The 13,990-nt window shown below is 42.6% G+C and overlaps 1 protein-coding gene across 9 annotated transcripts in view; it reads right to left on the bottom strand.

Moving 5' to 3' along the window:
* LOC125451546 (lethal(3)malignant brain tumor-like protein 4) overlaps positions 1-13,990 on the bottom strand; it is a 290,557-nt gene that overhangs the window by 103,029 nt on the left and 173,538 nt on the right. For all 9 annotated transcript variants that reach the window (XM_059645844.1, XM_059645843.1, XM_059645845.1 and 6 more), the window contains one exon: positions 5,965-6,135. In XM_059645844.1, the coding sequence (XP_059501827.1) occupies positions 5,965-6,135 (171 nt within the window). The remainder of the gene's footprint in view (positions 1-5,964; positions 6,136-13,990) is intronic.

The following is a 13,990-nucleotide window of genomic DNA, read 5'->3' as shown; positions in this document are numbered from 1 at the left end:
AAAAATTCAAAGAGGTTTCCAGTGAAACGGAGATAGGACTGTACAGTTCAGGAAGAGGCCATTAGGCATTGTGACTGTGTAAGCTCCTTGAGAAAGCCAACAAATTGATCCCACTACGCCATTCCTTCTCAATAGCCCTGTATTTTTGCTTTCTTCACTCAAGTATTTACTCAATTTCATCTTGCAAGCTCCTGTTGAACTCGCTGTTTCTTCGGCACAGGATAGTTTTATTCCCGACATATTAGCTTGTCTTGCTCAAAAGCGTGAATTTGAGTGTGTGGCCTTGCCTGAAGGGACAATGAGTTAGTCAACATCATTTTGTTGTTTTAGACCAACACAAAACCTATAATTTCATTGGCAATGTAAGATCACTGAATGTTATCGTAAACATCGTTTTTAGTTTTAAAAAAATACTAAGCAATATTTACAGGAAATGTTACTAAAACCAAATGGTCATTTTACCAAAACTAATAGATCATGGATCAACCAGGTCTCTGCAGTGATCCCCAAATATATCATATCACAATGTAAAAATCCCTTTGCTTTGACACTTTCTTGGTTAAAGAGTATCAGACACACTAATAGCAAAAAAAAGCCATTCTGTTTGCACACACTTAGGGGTGGCTCAGTGATTAGCACTGCTGCCTCACAGCGCTGGGGACCCAGGTTCAATTCTACCCTCAGGTGGCTGTCTGTGTGGAGTTTGCACATTCTTATCGTGTCTGTGCGGATTTCCTCCGGATGCTCCAGTTTCCTCCCACAGTCCAAAGATGTGCAGACTAGGTGGAGTGGCCAAGCTAAATTGCCCAAAGTGTTCAGGGATGTATAGATTAGGTGGGTTATTGGGGGATGGGTCTGGGTGGGTTGCTCGGAGGGTCAGTGTGGACTTGTTGGGCTGAAGGGACCTGTTTCCACACTGTAGGGATTCTATGACTTCCGCTCCAAAACATCTGATCTCCCGTCTTAATACTTTTGTGTCAACTTTTCAAACGGCACAAGTATAAACAAGTACATGGGACTTACACTAGGAACACACTGTAGTCTCAGAGATAATGGGAACTGCAGATGCTGGAGATTCCAAGATAATAAAATGTGAGGCTGGATGAACACAGCAGGCCAAGCAGCATCTCAGGAGCACAAAAGCTGACGTTTCGGGCCTAGACCCTTCATCAGAGAGGGGGATGGGGGGAGGGAACTGGAATAAATAGGGAGAGAGGGGGAGGCGGACCGAAGATGGAGAGTAAAGAAGATAGGTGGAGAGGGTGTAGGTGGGGAGGTAGGGAGGGGATAGGTCAGTCCAGGGAAGACGGACAGGTCAAGGAGGTGGGATGAGGTTAGTAGGTAGCTGGGGGTGCGGCTTGGGGTGGGAGGAAGGGATGGGTGAGAGGAAGAACCGGTTAGGGAGGCAGAGACAGGTTGGACTGGTTTTGGGATGCAGTGGGTGGGGGGGGGAAGAGCTGGGCTGGTTGTGTGGTGCAGTGGGGGGAGGGGATGCACTGGGCTGGTTTAGGGATGCAGTAGGGGAAGGGGAGATTTTGAAACTGGTGAAGTCCACATTGATACCATATGGCTGCAGGGTTCCCAGGCGGAATATGAGTTGCTGTTCCTGCAACCTTCGGGTGGCATCATTGTGGCAGTGCAGGAGGCCCATGATGGACATGTCATCAAGAGAATGGGAGGGGGAGTGGAAATGGTTTGCGACTGGGAGGTGCAGTTGTTTGTTGCGAACTGAGCGGAGGTGTTCTGCAAAGCGGTCCCCAAGCCTCTGCTTGGTTTCCCCAATGTAGAGGAAGCCGCACCGGGTACAGTGGATGCAGTATACCACATTGGCAGATGTGCAGGTGAACCTCTGCTTAATGTGGAATGTCATCTTGGGGCCTGGGATGGGGGTGAGGGAGGAGGTGTGGGGACAAGTGTAGCATTTCCTGCGGTTGCAGGGGAAGGTGCCGGGTGTGGTGGGGTTGGAGGGCAGTGTGGAGCGAACAAGGGAGTCACGGAGAGAGTGGTCTCTCCGGAAAGCAGACAGGGGAGGGGATGGAAAAATGTCTTGGGTGGTGGGGTCGGATTGTAAATGGCGGAAGTGTCGGAGGATAATGCGTTGTATCCGGAGGTTGGTAGGGTGGTGTGTGAGAACGAGGGGGATCCTCTTGGGGCGGTTGTGGCGGGGGCGGGGTGTGAGGGAGGTGTCGCGGGAAATGCGGGAGACGCGGTCAAGGGCGTTCTCAATCACCGTGGGGGGAAAGTTGCGGTCCTTAAAGAACTTGGACATCTGGGATGTGCGGGAGTGGAATGTCTTATCGTGGGAGCAGATGCGGCGGAGGCGGAGGAATTGGGAATAGGGGATGGAATTTTTGCAGGAGGGTCGGTGGGAGGAGGTGTATTCTAGGTAGCTGTGGGAGTCGGTGGGCTTGAAATGGACATCAGTTACAAGCTGGTTGCCTGAGATGGAGACTGAGAGGTCCAGGAAGGTGAGGGATGTGCTGGAGATGGCCCAGGTGAACTGAAGGTTGGGGTGGAAGGTGTTGGTGAAGTGGATGAACTGTTCGAGCTCCTCTGGGGAGCAAGAGGCAGCGCCGATACAGTGTACACACTGTAGTCTGTTTACTCAAAAACAACACATTTAATCTGCAGTGCATCAAACTCATTACCAAAACTACAACGGAATCTTCCAAAATTACTTCACCAGCAATGTGCAGTGAATAGAAGTTAGTTACATTTATTGTCATAAAAATCAATCCCAATCATTTTGGCAGTGCAATCTACAAACATGCAGCATTCATGATTTGTCTTCAGTGCAAGGCATATTCAATCATGTTGTACAGCATTACCCTTCAGCTCAATGAGACAAGTTCATAACAGATTCAGCAGATGAAAAATGGACATTCACGTAGTATTGTAGTCTATCAGCAAAAGCAGCAGTGCATTCCATTAGTCTCATTAATGCGGTATTGACTGCAGCAGTGATAGTGGGGGTTTTGTAATCAGAATCAGAATAGCCTTTATTGTCACATGCACTCAATGAGTGCAGTGAAACATCTGCTCTGTCACCTTTAATCACCATCTTAGGTACAGGGTACCTGGGCACAGATACTTCAAGTGTTGTTACAGAATTTAAATAGTAAGATAACACAGACTAGCATGGAACGCAGAGTTTAAAAAGTCCACAATGAAAATAAAAAGTATCTATAAAGTAGTCAAGTTATAGGCCCTTCTCATTAAGTTTGTGCCTGCCAGCCTTCAGAACACAAAGCCTTGCAGCCTCCACAAGTTGGCCTCTGACCCAAACTCGCCTCCAGGACAGCCTGGGCTCATTCTGCTCCCCACTCCAAGCTCTGGCCTGCAACTTAACCCCCAGCTTGGCCCATGCTCACTCTGCTCCCTGCTCCAGGCACCAGCCGTGACCTGCTTCCTGGACAAAGCCCGCAATCGCTGTGCTTCCTACTGTACACTCCGACCACAACCCGTCTCCGGACTCCGTTTTCCATTCCCTCCAGGTAGGGTCGTTTAAGAAGTTAAAAGTTGGGAGAGGGGGAAGAAAATAGGGGAAAGAAATACAGAAAAATAAAAAAGGGCACGGAGAGCAGAGGAGCTCTGGCAGGTGCATTTTATTCTGCCACCATCTTGTACCCTTCATCTTTTCCAACATTCACTAAGACAGTCATAGTGTGAAAGGTTTAGAGAGTGCAAAATGTATCCAGGAATGCTTTTGCAGGCAATGTGATGGAGGCCCTAGAAGGAGGGAATGTTGGTCTTGAATTTAATTTTAAGTAATGAAGCCAGGCAACTGTTTGAAGTATTGATGGGAGAGCACTTTGCAGGCAGTGACCATAACTTGAATAGATTCAAGATTGTTATGGAAAATTACAAGGATGTGCACTGTAACTCAAAGTTCGAAAGCTGGGGTGTAGGATTGTAATGAGCTAAGATTTGGCAAAATTGATGTGGCACACATACCTTTAAATATAGCTATATCAGAGCAGTTGGGCGTATTGAAGAAGGAACGGGACCAACATGTTCCAATAAAGATGAAGGGTGGGACCGATAAATCCAGTGAACCGTGGATATTGAAAGATATACGAGATTGAAAAAGAAGAAAAATGGAGACTCATGGCAAATACTGGAGACTGAGAACAGCAGTATCCCTGGAGGTGTACAGAATATGCAAGGGGGAAATTAGAAAGGAAACTAGGAGAGCAATAAGGGGAGCATTAATGGTGAGTCCAAAAAAGGAAAATCCTATATTATTCTACAAGAACATTAAAGGCAAAAGAATAATGAGGGAAAGAGTAGTGACCATTAAGGACCACAGCAATCCTTTGGGCATAGAGCCAGAAGACACAGGTGTGGTACCAAATGGATACATTATGTCAGTGTTTGCAAGTGAGACTAACAATGTGCATGTAGAAATCAGTGTGAAGCACTATGATAGAACTGAAGTAGTTAGTATTGACAGACAGGAGATTCTGATTAGTCCAGCAGGCATTAGAGTAGATGAATCTCCAGGGCTGGATGAAATGTATCCCAGGCTGTTGAGACAGGCGAGGGAGGAAATAACAGAGAGATGCCAGAGAGTTGGAGGATAGCCAAAGTGGAACAGGCAGCCCCGATTTACAAATGTCTGACTTACGAACATTCGTACTTATGAATGCAATCTGACACAAAAATACATTAATATTAATTTTAAAGATCTGACATGCAAACGTTTCCTCATACTCATGAATGGCTATTTTATGTTGTACTGTGTTATGAACTGACTTGTGTACAAATTAACTTGTGAATGGACTCAAGAATGGAAACCTGTTTGCAACTGGGGACTGCCTGTACCATTATTCAAGAAAGGGGTATGGGATAAACAAGGGAATCCCAGTTCCGTCATTGTTGGGAAACTACTGTAAACAATTCTGAGGGATAGAATTAATCTGCATTTTGAAACGGGGTTAATCAAGAAGAGTCAGCATGCATGGATTTGTTGAAGGAACATTAATTCTGACCAATTTGACTGAAGTTATTGAAGAGGTAACCAGATGTGTAGAGAAGGATAATGCATTTGATGTAGTTGTCTTGAATTTCAGCAAAGCTTTTGATAAAGTACCACATGGGAAACTGACGGCGAACTTAAGAGGTCATAGGATCCAAAGAAATTTGGCTGATTGGATCCAGAAGTGGCTCAGTGGCAGGGCGCAGAGGATGATGGTCGAGAGATGCTTTTGTGGCTAGAAGCCCGTGTCTAACAGAGTTCTGCAAGGATTAGGATTGGGGGCCCTGCTGTTTTTTTAGTATATATATGTATAAAAAAAAGTCTTAGACTTGAATGTTGGACGGTTGACTGGCAAGTTCACAGATCATATGAAAACTATAACACTGAAGAACAAAGACAGCAGATAAATGGAAACACCACCACCACCTCCAAGTTCTCCTCCAATGTCAATGGCTCCAGGTAAACATCTTGCAGCTCCCTACCTCACATCACTGAAGCATTTATACCTCACAGACACAGAGTGGCTCAAGAACAGACAACCGCCACCTTCTTTAGGATAAGTAGAGCCGGCAATAAATGCTGCCCTTGTCAGTAACACTTGTGCCCTGTGAATGACCTTTCCTTAAAAATAAGGAAGTTTGAGCCTTTCTAAGAGACCCATTATGTCAGGATTACACAAATGCGCAGGTTTCTGTTAATCTATTTAAGTAGCTTTCAAAAGCCTAAGCTACAGCAATGAAGTGACAAGTGATTTATGACATATTATCCTTACTGCAAAAATACATCCATTTGAAGATGGAACATAAAAACACAAGTTAATTATTACTGTCTTTACAATGACACAAAACAAAACATCTGACTCATGTTGTTTTTGCAATACATAACTCCAAATGAAGTACTGGATCTTCTTGCAGAAACTTACACGAAAATATAAATGCCCAGAATACTGTTCAATATGTTTGGAATAAATTCAGAAAGTCATTTACCTTGCTTCATTAACACACTCGTCTGGCTTCCCACTTGAATGATTACTATCCAAACGTTTAGTTCTTGAAAGAAGAGGTATTGGCACCAGGGTCATCTGTTTCTCTCCTCCAAGTCTGTCTTGAATTGACTCTTTCTTCAGGTTGAGCTCTGAATAGGGGCAGCCAAAAGCACTAATTTCACAAAAGAACAGAGAATATTGTGTTATTTTTGACTAAACATTGTTATTAGTCCAATTGCTCCCAATCTAGCTTCTAGGAAGTACCTTCACTGATAACTGCACATTTTTCTTAATTAACCTGCTCATCTCTGGAGTAGGTGGGATTTGAACCTTTATCCCCTGGCTCAGGGGTAGGGATACTAGCTCTGTACCACAAGAACCATTTAATAATTGTACATTTCATTCTGTGCTGACAGAAGATGCAGAATGAACTGAAGAGAATGCAGAAATACTTTGGGATGCTTTTCCAATCAACGTGTTCAACTATGTTAGCACACTCCACTGGACTAGGTGGGACTTGAACCTTGATAGCTCAGGAGTAGGGACACTACCACTATGGCACAAAGTGCCCCTGGCTCAGGATGCTAATTGTATTCAGATTGTGAACATTCATTGAAGTTCACATGTTAAACATGTATGCATGCAGTGTAAATCCTTAAAAAATAACAACATGTAACTCAGTCAGGGTAAGATTGCATATTCTGTTCTTCACCTGGACATCCCAGTTTTAAAAATGATCAGATATTTTATCCTGCCACCTCTTTCAATCAAACCAATTCCTACAGCATGATGCAAGTGAACAGGCTATTACAACAAAATCCATATCAGGAGAAACAGCTTATCCATCAACCAAATAAATGATCAATTGAATCAGGACGAATAAGGCCAAGACTAATGCTGAAACATACTGCTTTCAACGATCCAAGTCCAAACCAAAAGAGAATAGTTTTGTCAATGAACTGATAGATACCTGTGTGCTCATCAATCTTATATCAGCATTTTTGTTGACAAACCTCAGTGTCCATTTTCTCACTAAGTTGTCCCTTCATTACTCTTGGCAACAGAATGACAAAAGTAAGGTATAAATTTTGAAGGTGTGGAGCTGGATGAACACAGCAGGCCAAGCACCATCAGAGGAGCAGGAAAGCTGATGTTTCGGGCCTAGACCCTTCATCAGAAATGTGTGTGGCGGGGGGGGGGGGGGGCGGGGAGGGAGGGAGAGGGTTCTGAAATAAATAGGGAAAGAGGGGGAGGTGGATAGAAGATGGACAGAGAAGAAGGTAGGTGGAGAGGAGACAGACAAGTTAAAGAGCCGGGGATGGACCCAGTAAAGGTGAGTGTAGGTCAGGAGGTAGGGAGGGGATAGGTCATTCCAGGGAAGATGGACAGGTCAAGGGGGCAGGATGAGGTTAGTGGGTGGCAAATAGGGGTGCGGCTTGAGGTGGGAGGAGGGGATAGGTGAGAGGAAGAACAGGTTAGGGGGCCAGGGACGAGCTGGGCTGGTTTTGGGATGCGGCGGGGGGACGGGAGATTTTGAAGCTTGTGAAATCCACATTGATACCATTGGGCTGCAGGGTTCCCAAGCGGAATATGAGTTGCTGTTCCTGCAACCTACGGATAGCATCGTTGTGGCACTGCAGGAGGCCCAGGATGGACATGTCGTCTAAGGAATGGGAGGGGGAGTTGAAATGGTTTGCAACTGGGAGGTGTAGCTGTTTGTTGTGAACCGAGCGTAGGAGTTCTGCAAAGTGGTCCCCCAGCCTCCGCTTGATTTCCTCAATGTAGAGGTAGCCACAACGGGTACAGCGGATGCAGTATACCACATTGGCAGATGTGCAAGTGAACCTCTGCTTGATGTGGAAAGTCTTCTTGGGGCCTGGGATGGGTGTGAGGGGGGAGGTGTGGGGGCAAGTGTAGCACTTCCAGAGGGTGCAGAGAAAAGTGCTGGGTGTGGTGGAGCTGGAGGGGAGTATGGAGCAGACAAGGGAGTCACGGAGAGAGTGGTCCCTCTGGAAAACAGACAAGGGTGGGGAGGGAAAAATATCTTTGGTGGTGGGGTCGGATTGCAGATGGCGGAAGAGTCGGAGGATGGTGCGTTGGATCCAGAGGTTGGTGGGGTGGTATATGAAAAGAATCCCCCTACTTTGGCTGGGCAGGTGTGGATTGTTTAGCAACACTGAACGTCAGACCAAATGTCTTCTGTTTAGAATTGACAAAAATGTGTGTGCTATAACATTACAGTCATCTGCAAAGTATAGTTCTGTTGTGATCAGTTTTACTTTTAGCAAGGAGGCAGTGAAGTTATCCATCTTGATGGCATTTAATACTGATGCCAGAGGATAGTTTATGAGACGAATAACCCGTTAAAGAAACACAGGGAAAGACATTGGCAATGCAGCTCCTCCAACCAGCGGCACCTTTCAAAATCAAGGTTAATAATGTAGATGATGCCACTCATAACTTGAATTCTTCCTCCTTCTCTTAAACAATGGGTTTACATTTGCAATCTTTCTATCTGCAGGCACAATTACAGAATTAACAGAATTTTTAAGATGAAAACCAATGTATCTATTATTTCTGTACCCGTCTCTTCCAACACACTACAGTGAAGATCACCAGGTCCTAAGAATTTGTTGACTTAGTCCCAATAACTTATTCATATTTTGAATGAATACTAATTTCTATCAGTTTGTCACTCTCTCCAAAGTCTTATCTCAATGACTTCAGGGACATTTTTTGCATCTTCCTTCATGAATACAGACACAAGCTACTTTTTAGCTTCTGCGCAACGTCTCTATTTTCCATTATGAATTCTCTTGTCTCTGCCTGCAATAGTTCCAGATTTTATTTGCTAATCTTTTCCTTTTCTCATACGTACAGAAAATTTTACAATTCGCTTTTATGTTTCTTTTTAGTTTACATTTATCTTTCTACTCTCGCTTCTTTAAGTCAATTTCTTTGTCATCCTTTCCTAAATTCTAAACATTTCCCAACCTTCAGGTTTACAATTTTTTTGTAAAATTTACAAGTCTCTTCCTTTGATCTAACATTATCTTTACTGTCTTTGTTAGTCACAGCTCTTCCATTTTTCCTGTTGGGTATTTTTGCATCAAAGGAGAGCAGGTTCTTTTGGAAATCAAGCATTAATTCTGTAACTACTAGCCATTGCTTATGCACCAATCAATCATACTGCATCTTCTCATTTAATTCAGGCCAACTTCTTACTCATAAATTTAAACAAGGGCAATTATCAATGTGTGACACTAGATTCAGAACGAGCTCCATCTTGTACAAACGGAACAGAAAATCTTATGGTAATTTTTCTTTGAAGATTACTTTACGGATTAACGGCCCTTTGTCACACATTAAATCAAAATAAAATAGCCTATGCCTCAGCACATTCCTCAAAATATTGCTCCAGAAAAACATTTTGGATACATTTGAGGAACCTTCTCTCCAAAACATCGGTGCTCGTAATTTCAGTCTAAGTACACAATGAAGTCACCCATAATTACTGAAGTCTTGCTACCTTCTCATCTAATTTCTTGATTAATACCATGCTCTACTTTATTTTAACTGTTTGGCGTCTATAAAGCACACTCACCAATAATTGTTGTCCCTTGCTGTTACTTAGCTTCAATCAGATTCTACCTCCTGAACTTTGGCTCAGAGATCCTCCCTCATCATTGCTCTGCTCTCATCCCCATCGTAAAGCGCTTAGTTTAAAAGTTCCAGACGTTTTGAAGAAAGGTCTCACGTCTTGAACTGTTATCGCTGCTTTCTCTCCACAGGTGCTGCCAGATCCACTGAGTTTCATCCACAATCTCTGTTTTTGTTCCACTTTGCTTCTGCATCAAAGGATGCACTGATATCTGTGCACATTGGGAGTTCAGGCAAGCATTCTGCATGACTTTCCAATTATTTATTTTCTCTGGTGAGAAATTCTTGCGAAGCACAGCCAAATTTCCAGTATGTACCCCTGGCTGGAAATGTTCTCCACTTAAGTGCAAAGGATGAAAATTATCCCTTGTTGTACTATCAATCAATAATCAGAGAGCGAGAACAAATGCTCATGCTATGTCATTGTTTTTAATTAGATTCAGGTTAAATAAAAAAGGAAAGAACTAGAAAGCGATGAACTATTTGTTCATGTCTGTAGTAGATTCGCCAACTTTAGGTACATTTAAGTCGTCATTGGATAAGCATATGGACGTACATGGAATAGTGTAGGTTAGATGGGCTTGAGATCGGTATGACAGGTTGGCACAACATCGAGGGCCGAAGGGCCTGTACTGTGCTGTAATGTTCTATGTTCTATACTAAATGCCCACAATGGAACATACCAAAAAAAAGGAAAATGCTTTTCAAAGTTACACTGAGAAATTCGCAATCATTTAACTTCAGGCCAGGCTGGTGTCAGTGAGTTTGAATTTTTAAAGAACTTATGGAAATAAACTGCACCCTGAAGTTATTTTGTCAAAGAGATACTGATCCATCATCGACAGCACAAGGGAAGGCTGGAAGCCATAAAGGGAATGTACAAACTGCAGTGAAGGTTGTTCTAGATGGTGGTCCAGGACTATACTTAGCTACAGAAGCAAGGCAGGCCAATGAGTCACGCTGAAGTACAGTATAATAATGGAACCTCTGACATGTCACAAAAGACATGAATGCAGTTAAGTCTCTGTGACCCACTTAATGACAATCATACACACAACATCCTTCGATGTTATAACGTTTCCAGTAAGCATCACCTTTGCAAGCCAATGTCTTTGCCCTTCAGACATTTGATAATTTATTCAAAATAAAAAAGCTCAAGTACAGCTAAATGAATCAATCTTATTACTTTGAAATTGCAATGCATGCACATGCCCAGCTTTTCTTATCTCTAAGAAAAACAAAGTTGCTGGAAAAGCTCAGCAGATCTGGCAACATCTGTGAAGGGAAAAATAGAGTTAATGTTTCAGGTCTGGTGATCCTTCCTCAGAACTGATTGTGGTTGGGAAGACATCAGTTTATATGCAGAAAAAAGGGGAAGGGGATGGGGTAGGGAGTAAACGACAGGATAGAGCGTAAGGAGAGAGTACAGCATTTGGGCAGATAAAGAGTTGACAATGATTTGGCTGGGAGAGTGAACAGTTGTTATTAGTTATTACTGACAAACAATAGGTAGAGTGTAATGGCATGTGGGTTGAGGGGCTGGGACATTGGGGAGTTTTGGCCCTAAAATTATTGAACTTGATATCGAGACCGGAGGACTGCAGGGTCCCCAAATGGAAAATGAGGTGATGTTCCTCCAGCCTGCATTGGGCTTTGCTGGAACACTACAGCAAGCCAGAGACAGACATGCTGGTCAGGGAACAGGATGGTGCATTGAAGTGGCAGATAACGAGTAGTTTGGGGTCTTTTTTGTGAGAGGAATGTAGATGTTCTACAAAGCAGTCACCCGGACTATGCTTCTTTTCCCCAATATAGAGGAAACCACATTGTGAGCAGCAAATGCAGTAGACTAGATTCTGGGAAATGCCTGGAAGGTATGTTTGAGCCCTATATATTGAGGAGGGAGGAGATAAATGGGCTGGTGTTGCACCTTCACCAGTTACAGGGGAAGATGCTATGGGGCTGTCAGGGGTTTTGGAGATGAAGGAAGTGGAGAGCAGGGTGTCCCGGAGAGAACAGTCCCTGAGGAAGGCGGACAATGGAGGGGAGGGGAATATGTGTCTGATGGTGGCATCTTGCTGGAGGTGGCAGAATTGATACCTGATGATCTTCTGCATGTGGATGCTGGTGCCATTACACACCCCCTGTTATTAGTCACTAATAGTCCCCATTAACAACTATTCACTCACCCATCCTGATCGCTACCAACTCTTTGTCTGCCCAACTGCTCTTCTCTCTCTTTCAGCTCTATCCTATCGTTTACTCCCTACCCTATCACCCAGGCCTTTTTTCTGCATTTCAACTGATGCTTTCCCAGCCAGCAACAGTTCCGAGGAAGGGGCACCAGGCCCAAAATGTTAACTCTGTTTTTTCCTTCACAGGTGCTGCCAGACCTGCTGAGCTTTTCCAGCGACTTTGTTTTTGTTCCTGATTCACCGCATCTGCAGTTCCTTTGGTTTTATTTTCTTTCCTCTACTTTGTCATCAACTTACTTGTTTTCCTGAAGATCATTTTTGCTGGTTGGCTGCAAAATTTATACTGACAGATCAGGGTAACTCAAAGGAATTTTCCTACCAGCATTAATTACTTCAAATTACCTTCTGCAGATGTAAGGAGTTTTGTATACATCATAAAACTCCAGAAACTGTATTTAAAGACTTTATTTCCATGTCTTCACATTTACTATAAAGCAACTTAACCACCCGTTTAAGAGACCTGTTTGCACAGGCTGCATTAGGAAATAACTGATATCTTTTTGAACTTCAAAAACAACAATCAATTTAATTTTATGTCATTCAGACAGTACACTAATGTGACTTCATATGAACAGCTCATCAATTTAGATGCAACTGAACTCTGCTGTGAAAAGTTAAGCAAACATTAAAATATGATCAATGTCTTTTCAACTTAGTGTATCAAAGAATTTAATTGTAGTAGGAAAATGCGCCATGGCCTACTCTAATCATTATCACCAAGATGAAACATCTGACCTACCGTGCACAACATAAATCGGCAATTGAATAGCTCAGAGAAATGATCACAATCTATATTTCAAAGGCTTGTAGAAGCCCAGAAGATTAAACTGTAACGTGAGATCCATTTCATATTGGATTGAAAGGACGGCAACAGTTGCAGTAGACTTAAAAGATACACTTTTCAGGGAAAAACCAGCATTCAATCCACAGCCCTATTTGTGAGCTTTTTTCTACCTCATTCTACTTTTTTTTTATTGGTAACAATCCCAAAATATTCAAATTCACTGTGCACTACCTAAAAACAACTCTCAATGCCACAGCTAATTTCTAATGCAGTTAAACATTTCAAGGAGCACTGCAAAAGGCATTTTATCAGATTGACAAAGAACAAAATGATATCATGTGAGCTTACTGGAAGTAAGTTTTAAGGAATATTCTAAAGGACATAAGAGAAGTTAAGGTACATGGACCTTGTGGAATATAGTTTTGAACTACCCATGTACCTCAATGTTTGTGAGATCAGCACATAATGAGTTTAAACAGCATTCTGCTTGGTTGAACAGGGATGCTTTGTGAAGCTTAAGGCATGGATGAAGACCTGAAGGAATGTGTGAAGGTCATATTTGATGATGATCTACGGATGCTGTTCTGATCATTATGTTAGTAGTAATAACATTGCTTTTGAGATCTGACAAACATGAAAAATTCAAAAGAATATTTGAAGATTGGGACATCTCATTAATGTTCCAACATGACATACATCTAGAATGAGCTCGAACTGATTTCCTCTGTTGCCGAAAAGTTACATTATCATGAGATGTCATAACCTAAATTTCAGAGAAAAAGCCTTCAATCTATATTTTAAAATAAACAGCACCATTGAATTTTCAGAAATGTAACAATGCAACTACTGAAAACTAACAATTGGTTAGATATTCCAGTAAGCAACACTCAGCTGTAGGATTATTACTTTTACATAGTACCAAACCCCAGGAAAAAAACTTTGTTGTGATCCAACTTTGTTTGAGGGCTACAAACATTCTATGATGGGATACAAATTTACAATATTTACTCAAATTACAATCATGAGCAGGCCAAGAAATTATATTAACGATGCTTTAACTGCATTCTACCATTACAGATGCTAGTCCTAGAATCAGCAAGAAAATTGTCAGGTTTTCTGAAAATGGGAAAGAAATAAATACTCAAGCATGAGAATTTTACTTCAATAACATGTGAAAGAGTTGATGACTACAACCAACAGGAGATAATATTGTCAAACTTTTAAAGAGCTCAAGTTCAGTTCTTATTATATTTGACACCACAAACATCCTCTGTCCCCTTTGAATTTAAGGAAAACACGTTCAATATTGGAAATTTTTGAAGTCTGAG

This window comes from Stegostoma tigrinum, chromosome 5 (assembly GCF_030684315.1).
Source record: "Stegostoma tigrinum isolate sSteTig4 chromosome 5, sSteTig4.hap1, whole genome shotgun sequence".
Taxonomy (NCBI): domain Eukaryota; kingdom Metazoa; phylum Chordata; class Chondrichthyes; order Orectolobiformes; family Stegostomatidae; genus Stegostoma; species Stegostoma tigrinum.
This window is presented reverse-complemented; position numbering and strand designations above follow the sequence as displayed.